Source organism: Alligator mississippiensis, chromosome 5, assembly GCF_030867095.1.
Source record: "Alligator mississippiensis isolate rAllMis1 chromosome 5, rAllMis1, whole genome shotgun sequence".
Taxonomy (NCBI): domain Eukaryota; kingdom Metazoa; phylum Chordata; order Crocodylia; family Alligatoridae; genus Alligator; species Alligator mississippiensis.
Window position 1 is genome coordinate 187,413,916 of NC_081828.1, and position 16,502 is coordinate 187,430,417.

General features: G+C 41.5%; 1 protein-coding gene across 11 annotated transcripts in view; it reads left to right on the plus strand.

Moving 5' to 3' along the window:
* KIAA1217 (KIAA1217 ortholog) overlaps positions 1-16,502 on the plus strand; it is a 279,741-nt gene that overhangs the window by 156,875 nt on the left and 106,364 nt on the right. For all 11 annotated transcript variants that reach the window (XR_002093624.2, XM_006258396.4, XM_014608974.3 and 8 more), the window contains 2 exons: positions 3,291-3,489; positions 10,079-10,172. Coding sequence is in view for 10 of the 11 variants with exons in the window: in XM_006258396.4 (XP_006258458.2) it covers positions 3,291-3,489; positions 10,079-10,172 (293 nt within the window). In the remaining variant the exon portion in view is untranslated. The remainder of the gene's footprint in view (positions 1-3,290; positions 3,490-10,078; positions 10,173-16,502) is intronic.

The following is a 16,502-nucleotide window of genomic DNA, read 5'->3' on the forward strand; positions in this document are numbered from 1 at the left end:
CATGGTTTAATAGTATGTGAAGTACAGGCCATTAAAAAACCCCTACACTTTCAGAAAAACTCCCCTCAGCTTTTGAAGTAAATCCTGTAAGTTTTTTCAAATCAAACCAATTTTACCAACTAAATTAAAGAGAAGGTTAAAATAAGATTTATAAAGGAACTTGATTGCCATCCTAATGATGGAGGTAATAGAATCTCTCCATAATACTGTGGAAATGGTGTCAGCAGCATTCTTTAAAAAGCAGCCTAATATTAAATAATGGTTTGCTAATGTTGAGTAGTCTGTTTAGTATGCATAAAAATTAACGTTTTATGCCTTCTCTAGCTCCAAGCACAATTATCTACTCAATGATTGTGGGAACACCTGCCTAAATATGCATTCATTCATCTATGGCAATTATGAACAACAAAGTGACAAAAATATTAAGATTGAGGGGTAAAGAAAACATCTTAGATTAAAATTTGCTTTCTGTATTTCTTCAGAAAATGGCATCATGTTCCAACACCTTAGCACAACCATTTTGTCAGCAGTTGTAGTTTATAACTACACAGTGTGACATCCTTCCTGTAATCCCAGTCCATGTCTTGACCACTTTTGGCTTTAGCTAAAGGATCACTATCAAGAATAACAATATAGGGTATGTCTACACATCAGATACTACTGTTAATACAGCTCAGATGGAAACATCTAAGCTGCCTTTTAAACTAGCTAGTTTCCATATTGGTAGCAAGATAAACATGGAAGCACCGAACCCAACGTAGACTTCAGAATCTGCCTGAGAGACTGAGTAGATACTCCAGTGGTTAGCCTACATCAAACTCTGTGGCAGCTCACAAGCCAAAGGTATGGTGTGGACAACCCGTTCCTTCCTGATCCTAAACTTCCCTTTGGAATGAATCAGGTCCTGGTGTAACTTAGTCCTCAGAGGGCACATCTACACAAGATTTTTAATGGACAGTTGACTATTAGCTCCTCAGTAAATGTCTCAGCGTCTACATGTGCAAGGCTATTAGGCTGGAGTAAATTAATAAATTCTGTAAGTAAATACAAGGACTTTCCTGCGGCAGATTATTTTTTAGTGTGCAGCAGTGCACATGTAGATGCTTATGGGGCTGGCTTGCGCATAAGTGTTCTCCAGGGCAGGGGCTGCCTGCTGGCTAGCCCTGCACTTAAGCACCCTTGTGTCCCAACCAGGCCCTCCACAGCATGTTGAGCTGGGTTAGAACAACCCTGGGTTGGCAGGCTGATCCTCTGGACCCTGTGCAGCCAGGGCTGCTCTGACTCAGCTCAACATGCTGTGGCCCTGGGCATACATGTAAATGCAGTGCTCAGGAACAATAAGCTCTGGCATGATATGTGCTGGAGTTTATTGCTGTTAATTAATTATAAGTGTAGACACACCTAGAGTGATCTAAATTATGGCAGCCAGCCTTCAGCTATAAGGACAGTAGTGCTGCTCAAAATGCCCATAGCACTATGTACTGATCCACCCCCTTCAGTGCCATATCTGGGAGAGCACCTTGTGTCTACTATCTACAGCCCCTGCATGTGAAATGACATCCAGGCTAGATCCTACATTCTATCATGATTCTCCAGTGTAAAGTGGCTAAACCTCTTCCTTAGGTGGTGCATTTGAACCTCAATTGATCGGTGCTTCAACCTTGTTCAATGCAGTGGAGATTTTAACTGGTTGAAGGGCTCTTAGTGAGCAAGGCTGAACTGGAAGAAATGATAACATCCACAAGTAGAAGGCCACCTCTGTGTGTCCATTTATCCAGCTGTAGCACTTGCCTACCTCAGAAGAAAATTGTGTCACATAATTGGCAAGGTTCTTTGAGTAGATGTGGTATCTTTATAGACCAACTAAGTAGTTGGAAACAAGTTCTTTGCAAGCTTAATTTAGCAAGTAAACTTTTTTCCAACTACTCAGTTGGTTTAATAAAAGATATCACATCTACTCAAAAGACCTTGCCTGCCTATGTCCTTAGACTGACACGGCTACAACCAAAAACCCTCTCACATAATTAAAGTTTGTAACCATGCTTTAAAATCTTCTATGAAAGTCGTAGCAGTATATAAGCAACACAGTATTATTATTATTATTCACTTTTGACTAAAGATGAATTGGTCTGGAAGCAATATGCAATAGTGAGAGGCTGAAGAATCAGTCTATGAAGTTTATTCAAAAGTTTAAGAGGTTATTTTGTCACAGTCTAAAAGTACTTACTGGGAAAACATTTTTTTAAAGTAAATTGTTCTTTAATCTAGCAGAAAAAGGCATAATAAGATCCACCAACTGGAAGCTAAAGATGGAAGATGAAGACAACTTCATCCCATAAATAAGTGATAACATTTTATCACTAGAATAATTAACCAGTGGAATGGATTATCTTGAGGGATGTAGCAACTCTCCACTCTTGGAGCTTTTAAATCAAGACTTCATATAGTTGAGTACAACCAGAAGTTATAGGTTTGATGCAAGAATTGTTGAGTGCAATTCTTTGGTTTGTTTCATGCAGGAACCCAAATAAGATCATCATAAGAATCTTGTTTTGCCTTATATGTTGTACTTTTCTCCCATTATGATGCTATATTAGAGAGTGTTAGAGATGACTATTCATGTTGCACTTAGGGTAAAAGGGTCTGATATTCTGGCATAATCCCCATTTGTGACATAAACTTTATTTCTGTTATTAATGGCACCTGCAGCTTTATGTTTGCAATCTATTGCCCATTTAGTGAAATGTTGACACAGTTGTATACGCAAGAATGAAAAGCTAGTTTTCAAATAAAGTTCACATTAAATTAGGTTACTGTGCACTTAAAATAATGAGTTTTATGTTTAAAAGAACCTTGGTGATATAAAAGGATGAATTTCTCCCCTCAGTGCTGGAAAAATCCTCATGATTTGTCTGCACATTTTACTGAAAAATGGACTTGCTTTATTTTTAAGGAGCATTTTTAATGTAAACTTCTGAGATAGAAATTATAATTAAAGAAAAGCAAAAATAGGTTCCTCAATAAAATACCACTCTAGAACAACTGTATGTTATTGAAATAGGTCATCAGTAGCCATAAGACTACTTTTATTTGTGTTTCAATATTTTTTTTACAAAGATACATGTGTAGGTGTATGCATTTGAGAAAAGAGTCAGCTGTTTTTGCTTTAGTTTACTATAGACTTAGGTATTTGATCTCTTTCTCTCTCTCTCTCAAAAAAAAATGCTTTGAAGTTTAGTTCTTTCCATGTGCTTTTAAAAACTATCTTCAACTTTATTTCCCTTTTTTAGGTGTGCTATATCTTCAATATGGAGATGACACAAAACAGTTAAGGATGCCAAATGAAATTACAAGCACAGACACTATTCGCGCCCTCTTCGTAAGTGCCTTTCCCCAGCAGCTGACAATGAAAATGCTGGAGTCACCTAGTGTTGCTATTTACATCAAGGATGAGAGCAGAAACATATACTATGAATTGAGTGATGTAAGGTAGGTAAACATAGAACTACAGTGTGTGGGATTTTTCCCCTGCAGTGTGTCCATAGAATGAAAAGTTAAGTTAATAAATATCCAAACAGATACAGATGTGACACTTTTAGGCATGTTTAGAGGTGTCTGAGTACACTGGAGCTTTCATAATTTGACACGCACTTTAAGCCAGGATTGTCTGATTTCTTAGTGGTGGGGGGCCACAGCCCCCCCCCCCCCTTTTCCCCCGGGCTCTATTCCATGCAGGCCACATGCCACACTGTGCTCTGCCATGCACCCCTCCCCACTGCTGCACTGCATAGCAGGCTCCCTTTTGTTGTCCCGTGCTGATGCCGCCATGGACCACACCACCCAACCCACAGGGGCAGGGGAAGGAACTAGGAGCTGGGTGAGGCAGTGGGATACCAGAGACTGACAACAATAACAGCAGCAGCAGCTGGTTCTGCTACAGCGATGTGGGAAGCAGCACCTGGACTGGGAGCCCAGGGCCACAGCTTAACCCCTTAGGTTAACTGAAATACAAATACTTAAAATATTAAGCATAAAATAAATGATTTGCAAAGCGACAGGTTGCTTCCGGTAAGGTAAAGGCATCAATGATGATTTAGGGGTGGCAGTGCTGCCTTCTCCAAGGATTAAAATGTTCCTGTTCTTCTACAGGATTAAAATGTATTCCAGGTTTTACACCAGTGGCAGAAGTCTAAGTATAACTCCCTGTTGATCTGATTTCCTTCAAGACTGAGGAACTGAATGCCTGTAGTCAGCTCTCCCCGCTAGTTCTCAGCTTGACCAATATAAATGATGCAAATAATATTGTAATGACCTCTCTTGTGTATGTGTATGTGTATGTGTACACGCGTGCTTTCTCTGTCATCTGTTAGAGAAAATTCAAACTGTTCATCCATTTTTCTTAAGGTCTGCATTTCTGACAGTGATTGGAGCCCATGTTTCTGGAGTAAATGATCAGAATCTTAATCCCACAACCGAAGTTTCAAATGGCCTAAATGTGCAGCACAGTTACAGCTCTCTGGTCTGCTGCAGATTTCTTACAGTGTATAAAATAGTAGAAGGATGTGTGGTATGAATTTATATCAGCCTGCTCGCAAGGAATTATGTGATAAATAGTAGAACAGGCATAAAAACAGAAGAAGAGCATGGAATAAAATGAAGGAAAAAGAGGAAAAAATGGGTCTTTAATACTGGACAGTGGCTTACGTACATACAGTAAGAGATGGGCATTGTGTCTGTCGCTCCCTTCTCCAGCAGTGGCCTCCTGTTCCCTCACATTATCTGCCTCGGTTCGTCCTGTGGTGCCAGTTCTGGCTTCTCTCCTATTCTTGCTATTTCACATCCATCCCTTCTCCTCCTTCCCACTCTTGCTCCTCTTGGTTAGGGATGAACATTACACATAAACTGGTTTAACTGATCAGAAACTGGTTTAAACCTGTAGAAGAACAGACATTCAGTGCACATAAACCAGTTTCAAAATTGCCAAAATTGGTTTGAGATAAACCTGGTTGAATGTTGTATTGGACTTAACTAATGAAGCAGGGAATAACCCCACTCCCTGCCTCCCACCTAAGGGGCCTGCTGGCTGGCATCTACCCCACCCCTGCCTAGCCACTGGAGCAGCAAGGGAGGAGTGACCATTATGGGGGCAGTAGCCCCTGTCATGGTTTCCCTGAGGTGAGCTCCTTCCTGGTGGGGGGCCCTGCTGCGGGGTGAGGAAAGCTGCTGCGGACTGCGGCAGTGGTAGCTTGGATGGTTCTGGCCCCCTCCAAGGCCCAGTGCTTCTGTGTGCAGTCTGCCACAGCTCTGCCTGCTCTACAGTGGAAACCGCTCTGGGAAGAGTCTTGCACTCCCCGACATTATGATGGGGCAGCTGCCCCCATCAAGGGCCCTGCCCCCTCACTGATGCAGGAGCCAGGTAGGGGCATGGCCAGACACCAGCCAGCAGGTCCCCTTGGACAGGGACAGGGTTATTCCCCCTCCCTCCGGTACCCGGTGGAGGGGGTAGCAGGGGGTTTATTCCACTGCTTACCCCAAGTGGGGAGTGAGCGGTGGCGGCCAGGGAAGGCAGACCTGGCTGTGGTTCCCCAGGATAGTGAGGGTAGAGGGGAAAATAACCCCCTTCCCTGCCCCCTCTGCCTCAGGGGACATGCCAGCCTCCTGCTGCAGCAGTGAGGGGGGAGTGCTTGGCAGACCTGGCTCGGGTCCCTGCCAGTGGTTCAAGGAGGGTGGAATTAAACCTCTCTCTGGCCAGTTCAGCCAAAGCTACTGCCTGGGCTGCTCACACACCCCCAGCACAGCTTCCCTGGAGCTGAGGGCATGCTCTAGTGCCCTGCAGCTCCTGGCCTGAGAAACTGCAGGTATGTGCCCGCATTTCCTCAGTCCACAAGGAATGTCTGTGCTGTTACAAATCGGTTCACCCTAGGCAGGTTAGTCTAACCTGCAAAGATTGAATCAATTCGGTCTCTGGTTTTTTGAATGTCTGTCCCTAGCCCTTGTGTACAACACTTGTACCTGGCTTCCTTTGCTGTCCTCCATTGTCCAGTGAGTTCTTCCCCATTCAGTTTTCCTCTCTTTTTACCACTTCAGTTTGCTCACTCCCTTCCTCTCCCCACAGTATCCTACATTTATCTGTATTGATTTTAGTTGCTGTGCTGCTAACTCAGCAGACTCCTCAGCTGGTTTCTGCAACCTCAGATATGTTTCTGCAACCCCTCATTGTCTTCATTCAACCTACTGAAACCATCTCCTGATTTCTTTCAGAAACGCCTGTGAGCTCCCTCTTCTGCAGTATTACTAGGCCTTCTAGGACATCCAGGTCATCGGTGCTGATGAATTCTCATCCATTCTCAGCCCTGTTCCTAGCCAAATCTCAGAACTCCATAATCTTTATATCTCCTCCACTAGCCCCCTCTTCTATTGCATTAACCATTACATTGTTGTTCTTTGTTTTCAAGGCCCTTCACAACCCAGCAGTGTTAACTAAACAATGCTCCACCTCTTCCCCACCCTTCCCCCCTTCACCCTGGCACCCTGTACCTTCCCTGCTTTGGTTCTGGTATTGGACAGGACAGACCAGCAATATCTGATGCAGAAGGAGGGCTGGAGGCTTGGTGCTGCTGGGGGAGATGTCACCTTTTTTTTTTTTTGCTGGTGACATGCATGCTGAGCAGCCAAAAAACTACTAGTATTAAGCAGTTTTCCTTTTCCCCAACCTTTGGCTGTTTCTCCTGCATTGCACACAGCTGCCATTTCTATATCTTTCTTGCTGCCAGAACTGAAGCAGCTGCCGGGAGGGTGTGTGGAAAGGGAGAGATGGGGGACAAAACAGTGAGATATCTCCCTTGCTCCTTTCTAGTGCCCCCCTTTTGGCAGTGCCTGGGGCTTGTGTCCCATTCACTCATCATTATGCTAATGTCACAGCCTATTCCTTCTCCCTGACTATCATCTACATTACAAGAGTTCAGCACTGATTTATCCCTGATGCCAACCTTCATTGTACGTTCATTACATTTCCAAACTGGTGCCTTCTTGTTATTTCCTAGGCTTCTCCTCATGCTCTGTGCAAACATTGAGAGGCCCCCTTATTCTCCTTCAAATTCCTTTGTTAAACATGACATTACTTACAGTGGCTGGTCTGCCCTGACTACTGCCTTTGATAATTGATATCATCTCCGTTTTCCCATGTGTTCCAGAGGATAGGAACATTACACATAAACCGGTTTAAGTGATCAGAAACTAGTTTAAACCTGTAACAGAACATACATTTGGTGCATATAAACCAGTTTGAAAACAGCTGAAACTGATTTGAGATAAACCTGGTTGAATGCAGCATCAGACTTAACTGATTTGGGTCAAACCGGTTTATGCAATGTCTGTCACAGACCCCTTCCTGGTTTAAGTTCAACCAGCATCCCAGCATTCAGTCTGCGCTGAGTGGGGCTCTCTGCTCCACAGCAGAGCTGGCCTCTCCCCTCTGCTCCCTGACTGGAGCTCGGCAGAGACTGCAGGCGTCTGCCTGGGTTCCCCCTCCTCCACCCCTTCCCTCCCCGCTCCCTGCTAAGGAGGGCTTGCCCCATCTCCTCTGCTTAACAGTGACGTTTCTCATCATTAGCAAGCCGACCACATGCTGGCTACGGTCAATGATGTGGCAGACAAAACAAAGGCAGAATCAACAGGTAGCTCATAATGTCCCTCTGTGTTTTCTTAATGGGATGATAAACACTGTGTTATCAGTTTCCTGCTGGCCTGGTCAGGGGGCGGGGGGAAAACCCCTCCCTATTAAGAGCATCCTGACAGGGCCTGGCCAGGCCCCCCTCCGCTCAGCTCTGTAGAAGGGAAGGGAGAGCTGCTCTAGCATCCCCCAGCTGGAGCCACTGCAGGCATGTGCCTGCATTTTTGGGATGTCTGTGCAGTAACAAATTGATTCAGCCCAGTTAGGCTAGACTAACCTGCAGAGATCGAATCAATCCAGGCTTAGGCATTTTGAATGTCTGTATCTATCCACCCTTCGCTCCTCCAGAAGCTAAGACTATAAGATCCTAGGGGCAGATGTTGCTTTTATTCTGTGTTTTTATATTACTTAGCATAGTGGGGCCCTGGTTCATAAATAGGGCTTCTGGACACTGCAATTATATGAGTAAATAATAATAATAAATTAGAACATACATAAATGTGTCCTGGCAGAGGTGTAGCTCCCCAGTTCCATGCCCAATGCAGCTACCGACACATAAGGCAGCTTAGGCTCCTGTCATGGGAATGGCAATGACATGGTACTATGCCCTGGTATCAGGGAAGTGTGTTAGAACTGAGATATGATGTGAAGTACAATTCATGTTAGAGAATCATACACATAATATTTTACTGTTTTGCCTCATAGTGCTTGTTTTTTAATCATAAATTATCATACGTCACCAAGATATTTTTGGAAAATATTTAAAAAACAGGTTAGGATTAACTGAGGTACATCCTTGCAACCTCACTCTTTGAAGAGTGAGGGAAAAAATGGGAGGCTGGGATTTCTGAGCTAAAAGTGAACAGAAAGGTAAGAGCTTTCCTGGCATTAAATGGGAATAGACCCATAGTCTTATGGAGAGCTGAATACTGTTGTTGGGATTAACTGTACAGATTTCTGAGCGGGAAGTGTCCTTATTTTAACAGATGAACTGAGCTCTCCCGGTATTTAATTCTACAAAGAGTAAACATTGTTTCCAAGTTATTCACTAGTTCAGCATAAACAAATCACCTTTTTGGATCTTGACATTACCTAAAATTTCAGATTGGGAAGATGGAAACCAGTTTTGTCATAAATAAACTAAGGACTTGGATTTGCTTTGGGGTATTTATTTTCCTGTGCATTCTCTGTGTAGTTAACTCATATCAGCACTAAACTTTTCATTAACCCTACATTTTTAAAACAGATGGGACTGATCTGTCTCATAAACTATGTTGGGGTTTTTTTAATAGATAACTTGAAGTCTGCAGCAGCAGTGCAGGTTCTGACTAGTTACTGAGTCAAAGCAATCACTGACTAATATGACCTTAAAAGAAAGAATTTAGACCTGCCCAAGAATCCTGTACTTCATTTTTTTTTAAATGATAATCCCAATGATTAAGATCAATTCACTGAACTTGTAGCTGTACCTGGAGGGAAGGAATTCAGTCTCATGTGCAAATTCTCTTGAAATCACTACTGTGAAATAAAAGGAATCACAGTTTTGAAGGGACATAAGTGAGTTTAGATTTCAGTCTTTGTTGTTGATTAATGTTGAAACAGAAATCAGCAAGTCTCAGTGCAAATTTCTAATCTATACAATTATTGCAAGGTAGGTTTTGAAACTAAAAGTAGAATATCAGTCATCTGATTGTTCCCTGAATGTATCAGTTTAAAATGAAATGCAGGAATAACAAAGCTTTTTTGGCTGATTTTAAAAAACTGGTATTTTTTTTTCTAATATGTTACATGAAAATGTTATAGTAGCTCTCATCAAAGCTGTGCTTTGGTTTCTTTTGTATTGTAGTTGTTGTTTTTTCTTTTAAGCTTTATAATAGCTTTGGAGGACTGCAGGCTTGTGGAGGGCTTTCATTTGCTGCCGACTTCTTAGTCTTTATGGGATTTCTTCATTTTTTATGAATAAACTATAAGTTAGAATTTCCTCAAGAATAATTTGAACAGCAGAAGAGTGTTTTTTACTCTTCACATGTGTGGTCATTTAGAATAGCAGAAATCCAAATGCTGGAGTAGCTTGTGCAATGAAATATTTAAATATTAACTTGCATTGTAAATATTGAAAGTGTTTTCAGTCGATGCCCAGAATCTTGAAAGAAACTTAGGGTGACCTGATTTTTATGGATATGGAGTTGTATTGAAAGAATGTTGTTTTCCATGGGAAAATGAATGGAAGTCAACTTTTATTGTTATTTATGTTTGTCTTCCTTTATACCTTTAGTGTTTTTTTTCATTGGTCAGGTTCAGCGTTAATGTGATACTGGTTGATGTCTGTTACCTGAATCCTTAGGGGAAGCAAATAGCTAAAATAAAGCTGCTTTCATTTATTGTTCTTGGTATTTTTGATTCCAGGAATATTCAGGACCGATCTTTCCTTAAAGTTTACAACAAAGATCCTGCACATGCATTTAATCACACAACAAGAGCTATGAATGGAGATATAAGGGTGAGTACCTGTTAACCCATTTCTTAATTCATTCTGATTTTTTTTAGTTTGTACTTACTTTGAGTAATAGCTCTCCAATTCCTCCTTTATTCACATCTTAAGTAATTTATTTTAAAACACAATTTGCTTGATCAAGGTTTTCATTTCATGAGTGGGCCACAACTTTTTATGTTCAATAAAGTCCTTCCTTTTCCATGTCCTTGCGACAAGGTATTTAGCAGAATTCACAGATTTGTTGGAATCTGGCAGGCCATGCCATGAGTGCTTCTGCTATGGCCTCAAACTTGCGACCTCTGGGCTGCCAACTGTGCATCATAGGGTGCCTGTACATGAGTGATTAATCAAGTCTGCTGGAGCATAGTAATTATGGTGTTCCAGCAGCCTCCTGCATGTCATGTATCAGCATCCCCATGTTCCAAAATGGGGGTGGGGCCACTTGAACAAAAGCTCATCAAATGAGCTTTAGTTCAAGATTCCCCTGCCACCATTTTGAATTACAGGGACACTGATACACAAGACACTGTGGCACTTTAATTAGATCTACACTTAGAGTGTGTATAAAAGTGCCCTTAGTGCCCATGCCACCCCAGCTCCCATTCAAGAAGGTAAAGAATGGTTTAATTAGACTCTAGCTGCAGTACAACCCATAATGCCATTTACAACTGCCCAGTTGTAGCTCCTGGTTTCTGGAAATGTCAGACCCAAAATACAAATGAATTGCTATCACTCTGCAAATTGCTGTGTTGTTTTGAAAATAGCATAAACTTTTTTTTTTACTTATGATAGGAAACTGTTTCATAGGAAGTTGCCAATAGAGGTTATTCAATTTGTGTTTTTCGTGTGTGTGTGTGTGTGTGTGTGTGTGTGTGTGTGATTCATATATATGAATCATATTAAACTTAAAAAGACAAAACAGCATTCAGTTGCCACAACATGGTGCTTAGCTTTTGGACTTATTCCAAAATGGATGTCACATGTTCTGAAAAATTAATGTGAAAATACTAATTGATACTTCTTTATCTGTTTTGTGGTTTCCTAATCTCATTTTTGTGTGTCACCATTCTTTGTTTTTTATAACAGTTAAGCAATTCTGTAATTGTAACTGCAATTGTTATTTCAGTACAATCGCAGCAGTGGTTTGTTTGCTTACTCACAGTATTTTCACCCGCCTCTTCTACTCTTAGATTAGGTCACAACACGATTATTTACCTAGCTGCACTCTAAGAAGACTGGGTAGGAATTCTTTTGTATAGATTGGATAGAAATTCTTTTAGTGGCTCATATGATAAACTGCTAAATGTCTTACGTATGGTTCTGGGTATCCTTAAGTCTGATCAACTCCCGTGTAGCACCGATGGGAAGTCTCTCTCAGGTCTATCTAATAGCTACATGCAGGGCAATTACGAGTACATGCACTAATGCCAAGTATTGCAATAATAGTATTGTATTGACATTACAGAGCTAGGTTTAAATCCTGTTTTTCCATACTATCTGTTTTGTTTACATTCTGGACTGGCATTCAGACATGTGGCTAACGGGCATATAAATTCAGACTGGCAGCAATCTAGATTATTACTGTGGCCCTGCATGAGAGATTTCCTGCCTGATAAAGTTGTTATTTTGAATACTGATGTTACTGCTGCATGGACATTGTTTATAATTTGTACAGATCACATTAAAGTATAGAATTCATAGCACAGGTTGATTGTGGCTAAATTTCTCTCCTCTGCTGCCAGGAAGACGTAATTCAGAAAGAAGGTGTCTCCCTCTGCATTTTTATTGTTGTGCTCCATGCTCTGATTCAATTCAATGGAGGTGTGTCATATCAGAGGTGCAGGGGTTTAGGTTGTAGCCGTGTTGGTCTAAGGACGTAGGCAGACAAGGTTCCTTGGGTGAATTTGATATCTTTTATTAGACCAACCCAAATAGTTGGAGAATAGTTATTAAGCAAGCTTTCGGGTTCAAAAACCCTTCGTCAGGCTAAGGAAGTTTCAGCAGTTGAGTTGATCATATCAGAGGTGGCATTTTAACAGCTACATGTCTGCCAAGAATAGTTATTTTCCAGTCTGTTCTAACTTTGGATAGTGATTCAACTACCTTTTCAGTTCAAGAGAGTGTCCATCAAGTCAGAGTTCAGGACATTTCATGGGGAACTGAGGAGAAGCTTGCAAAACAAAGAACTTGCACTTTTATAGGTTTTTGTGGTTCAAGAGTACAAGACCATAAAAGCAGGTGAAGGAGGATGCATGAATTCCATAGCCATCTGAAGAAAGGGTAGCAGCAGGATACACGAAAACTTAGTTGATAGGAAATGCATCATAGAAATATAGAGCTGGAAGAGACCTCAAGCCCCATCTAGTCCAGCATTAGCACGCATACAGGGCTACTCTTACACCATCCTAGTCTAATATGTGTCTAGCCTCTTGAACCCCTCCATTGAACAAGGCTTCACAACTTTTGTGGACAGCTTGTTCCTATGTCCAACTGTTTTTAGAGTTAGGAAGGTTTTTTCTGAGATTTAAATCCCTTTTCCTGCAGTTTAAATCTATTGTCTCATGAGCTGTCCTCTCTGGCAGGGGAGAACATAATTGCAATCCCTCCAATCCCTTTTAATGGTTAAATTTAGGCTTAGATAAAGTTATGCACTCAGCCTAATATGTAATAGTGCTAGAGTTAGTCAGGAGCAAATACTGCTGTACCCATAGTGAGAAGTGTTAGGGGTATCTTGTTTCAGTACATCTTAATTTTCCATTTTTAAAAGATGACTTTAAAAATATAAATCAACACCAGGTGCAGGCAGATCTTGTCCTGTTTATGCTGTAATATAATGTAAATATAGTTTGTGTCCATGTTTATGAGGTTACTGGAATTTTGTTTTCACTCAGGTTTGGGAAGGTTTGGTGCCTCTATATATATTTCTGCTGTTTGGCTTCCCTGCCCTTTTGGAACTTGGGTTTGATGTGTTCAGGCTTCTATTTGTGTGATTTATAATAATTGCCACATAGCATAAAGTAATCTAAAAAAGAATGCTAACTGTCCCTTCTAACACCTGTTTTAACTACTAGATGGATGTGAAGCCTACATAAAGACTGGCAGTAATGCTTGAAGTATTATCCATATCGACAAAAACCATCTGAATGTGAAAGAAAAGTATAGTGTTGTTGGTTGTAGCCATGTTGATCTAAGGACATAGACAAACAAGGTTCTTTGGGTAAATGTGGTATCTTTTATTAGACCAGCTAAATAGTTGGAAAAAAATTGTGCTTTGCAAACTTTTGGAAACAAACACCCCAATTTTTTTATGCCCGAAAGCTTGCCAAGACCATATTTTCCAACTATTCAGTTGGTCTAATAAAAGATACCACATTTACCCAAAGAACCTTGTCTGCCAAAGAGAAATAAAGGGTCTCTCTCTATGTTTTAGTCTTTCTGTGTAATCACTCAGCTTCAACATCTTCACTTACTATTTTCATTTCTTTTCTACTACCTATATTTCCCGAATGGGTTGCAGGTAGAATAATATAGCTCACCTGGAATTTTAAAGGAAATTTTTCCTTTTAAATATGTCATATAATGTTTTCTGTTTATACAAGATAGGTCTTATAAGGTCGTGGTTTCTCTTGCTTTGTTTCCAGCTGTAGGAATAATTGAAGGACACCTCTCAATTGAAAGCTTAAGATTTCTGCGAAGGAGAGTTACTGATATTGTGTGCTGTCTATTTAATTACTAGGCATCTGATATCTGCCTGATATTTCTGCATGTTGTGAACGAATACAGCCTGTGGGAGAGTCTCACACCAAAGCTTTACTTTTCTTCTTTTCTCTCCTTTTTGGTTATTTTCCCAACTTGTGGTTGATTTTTCATGGGGGGGGGGGGGAATATGTACTCCCTGCAATATGCACATTGACTTACCTTTTTCTATTTTGCCCAAGTCTGTGACGTTTCTCAGTAATATTTTTTAATTCTCTGTTCTAAAATACTTTTTCTTGCTCCAAGGTACTTTTTAGTCGGAGAACTGAAATGCAAATAACATGGATTTTTTTTTTCACACCATTATTTTAGGTTTCAGTATGACTTATGTTATTGTGATGATTAAAAGCACACTGGTTTTGTTAGCCATTCTGCCATAGAATTAGGGCTTTGTGTATTTAATACCTACGGCAGCTCCAATATAGGAAAAATTGTTGTCAGGTTTACCAGAGGAAGGCTTGGCTTTTTTCTCCTATCCCATCCTAACTCTGCTACAGGTGTACCCTGCTTGTATATATGTAAATGATGTGTTGCCTGTAGATGGTGCCAAAGAGCATGTAATTTAATTCCTGGGTTTTCTAGAACCGGTGAAGCATTTGCTGCTGTGCACTCCAGTTGGTTCCTATGTTGAGCTGTTTATATGGATCTTTTCATCCATTCTGGTGATTTGCAGCCCTGGGTGGCTGTTTGCTCAGTGCAAACAGACAGTAACTAGTTCCCTGATACTAGGGTGTGAAGCCCTGTAATAGCCCCCACTGCATGCGGCTACCTCTAGAAATCTGCTCATCTGCTCTGGACATAATGGTAAGTTATGCTGACATTTGTGTGTTGGGTGTCTGCACCTTGTGTGGGTGTTAGGAAGTAGATTTGTTATTATTTTCTTCTGCTCATGGTACATGGTGCCTTCAAACCTACCACTGATCACTCTCCTTTCCCTGTTTCATGTGTGTGTAGTGGAGTGGAATAAAAGACCTCCGTACACAGTGGGCACATCTACATATGTGCTTTAATGTGCAGTAGACTATTTTATTGCACATTAAAGCATCACATAAAAAAGCATGACATTACGCTAACGTGCAGTAATACCTACTGTACATTAAGCATCACTAAAAAAGCTTGCAGATGCGCTACTGCACATTAGTACAGCCTAATAAGCATTAATTTAGTACCTCACACTGCAGGTACTAAATTTAATGTGCGTTAGAAAAGGCGCATTAATGCACGTGTAGTACTGGTAAGGGGTTCTCATAATAGTTTGTTTCGGGAATACTGGCAGACTTTGTGGTTGGAATCCTTTCTTTGACTATGATGCCTGTACTAGCAACATGACGGCTGGCCTGCGGACATATGGGGCCAAATTCTGTTCTGCCTGTAGGCACAAAAGCAGACTTGGGTGCCTAAGTGTGATTCTGTTCTATCTTGCTTGAGTCCCTGAAAAACTGTTCATACAAAAGGCACATGTGTGTTCCTCCTCCTTGCTGCTTTGTTGTAGCTTCATCTGATGGGTAAGATCAGTAGTAAAACTAGCGGGAGTGAGTAGGACATGAGCCTTATGCATCAACTTAGAGGGCTACCAAAATGACATCCTGCCCCCCACGCTCTCCAAAGTGTTTGCCACAGCAGATGCAGCCATCCTCTGTCCAGCCATAGTAGCCAGGTAGGAAGAACCCTACACCCAGCAGTGTATCTTAGGGGGAGGGCTGGGAGAGGCAAGTGCAATGGCAAGCTCCCCCTCCACCCCTCCCGAGAATCTGCTACAGCAAGCGCATCCCTGCACCCAGCAGTGTATCTCGGGGTGGAGGGGAGTGAATGGGGCACCAGGGGAGGCATTCTGAGAGCCAGTGCTGTGGGAGTGCTGCAAGCCTGGTCTTCAGCTACAGCAGCCTGAATCCGTACTGCCACAGCAACATCTGTAGTGGTAGCAGCTGCCATCCAGGTGGAGAGAGCCAAGGCAGATTAGATGTCACTCCCCTTCTCTCCCCTTCTGCTACCACTCTCCATTGGTACCTCCCTGCCCCACCTGGGTTGCTGAAGGAGCTTGCTATGCCTCTGGGTAAGGTTGTTACAAAAGTAGATGTATTCTTGGCTTTTCAGAGACTGGAGGAGAGTGGAATAGAATGACACTTGAGCACCTAAATCTATTTCCACGTCTAGTACATGAAAAAGATCTAACCCACAGTTTAAGTGACTTCATATTTTCATAGTGGTGCAGCTGCACTGTGTTGTTGCTTAGCTCTTTAACCTGTGTGAAAATTATATGACCTGTAACTTGTGTGAGCATTATAAAGATTATAGTTTATACCAAATCTCATCAAACCACTGTTCTGCTGAGGAAAGCTGGGTGTAGGAGGGACTGGTTTTTATGTTGTATACACACTGAAGTACCCCTTTTCAGAACCTATTTCTCTGAGTGAGAAAAGAATAATAGGGAAAGCTCAGTCATTAATGAATCACAAGGGGTTAAGAGTTAAAGTCTTCACTTATGCAGGGGCTATGTCCAGAGAGTAAGAATAACAGGCTATTGGATGTCTGGGCAAGAAAAGAGGAAATTATTTTAGTTAAAATACTTTGTTCAGTGAC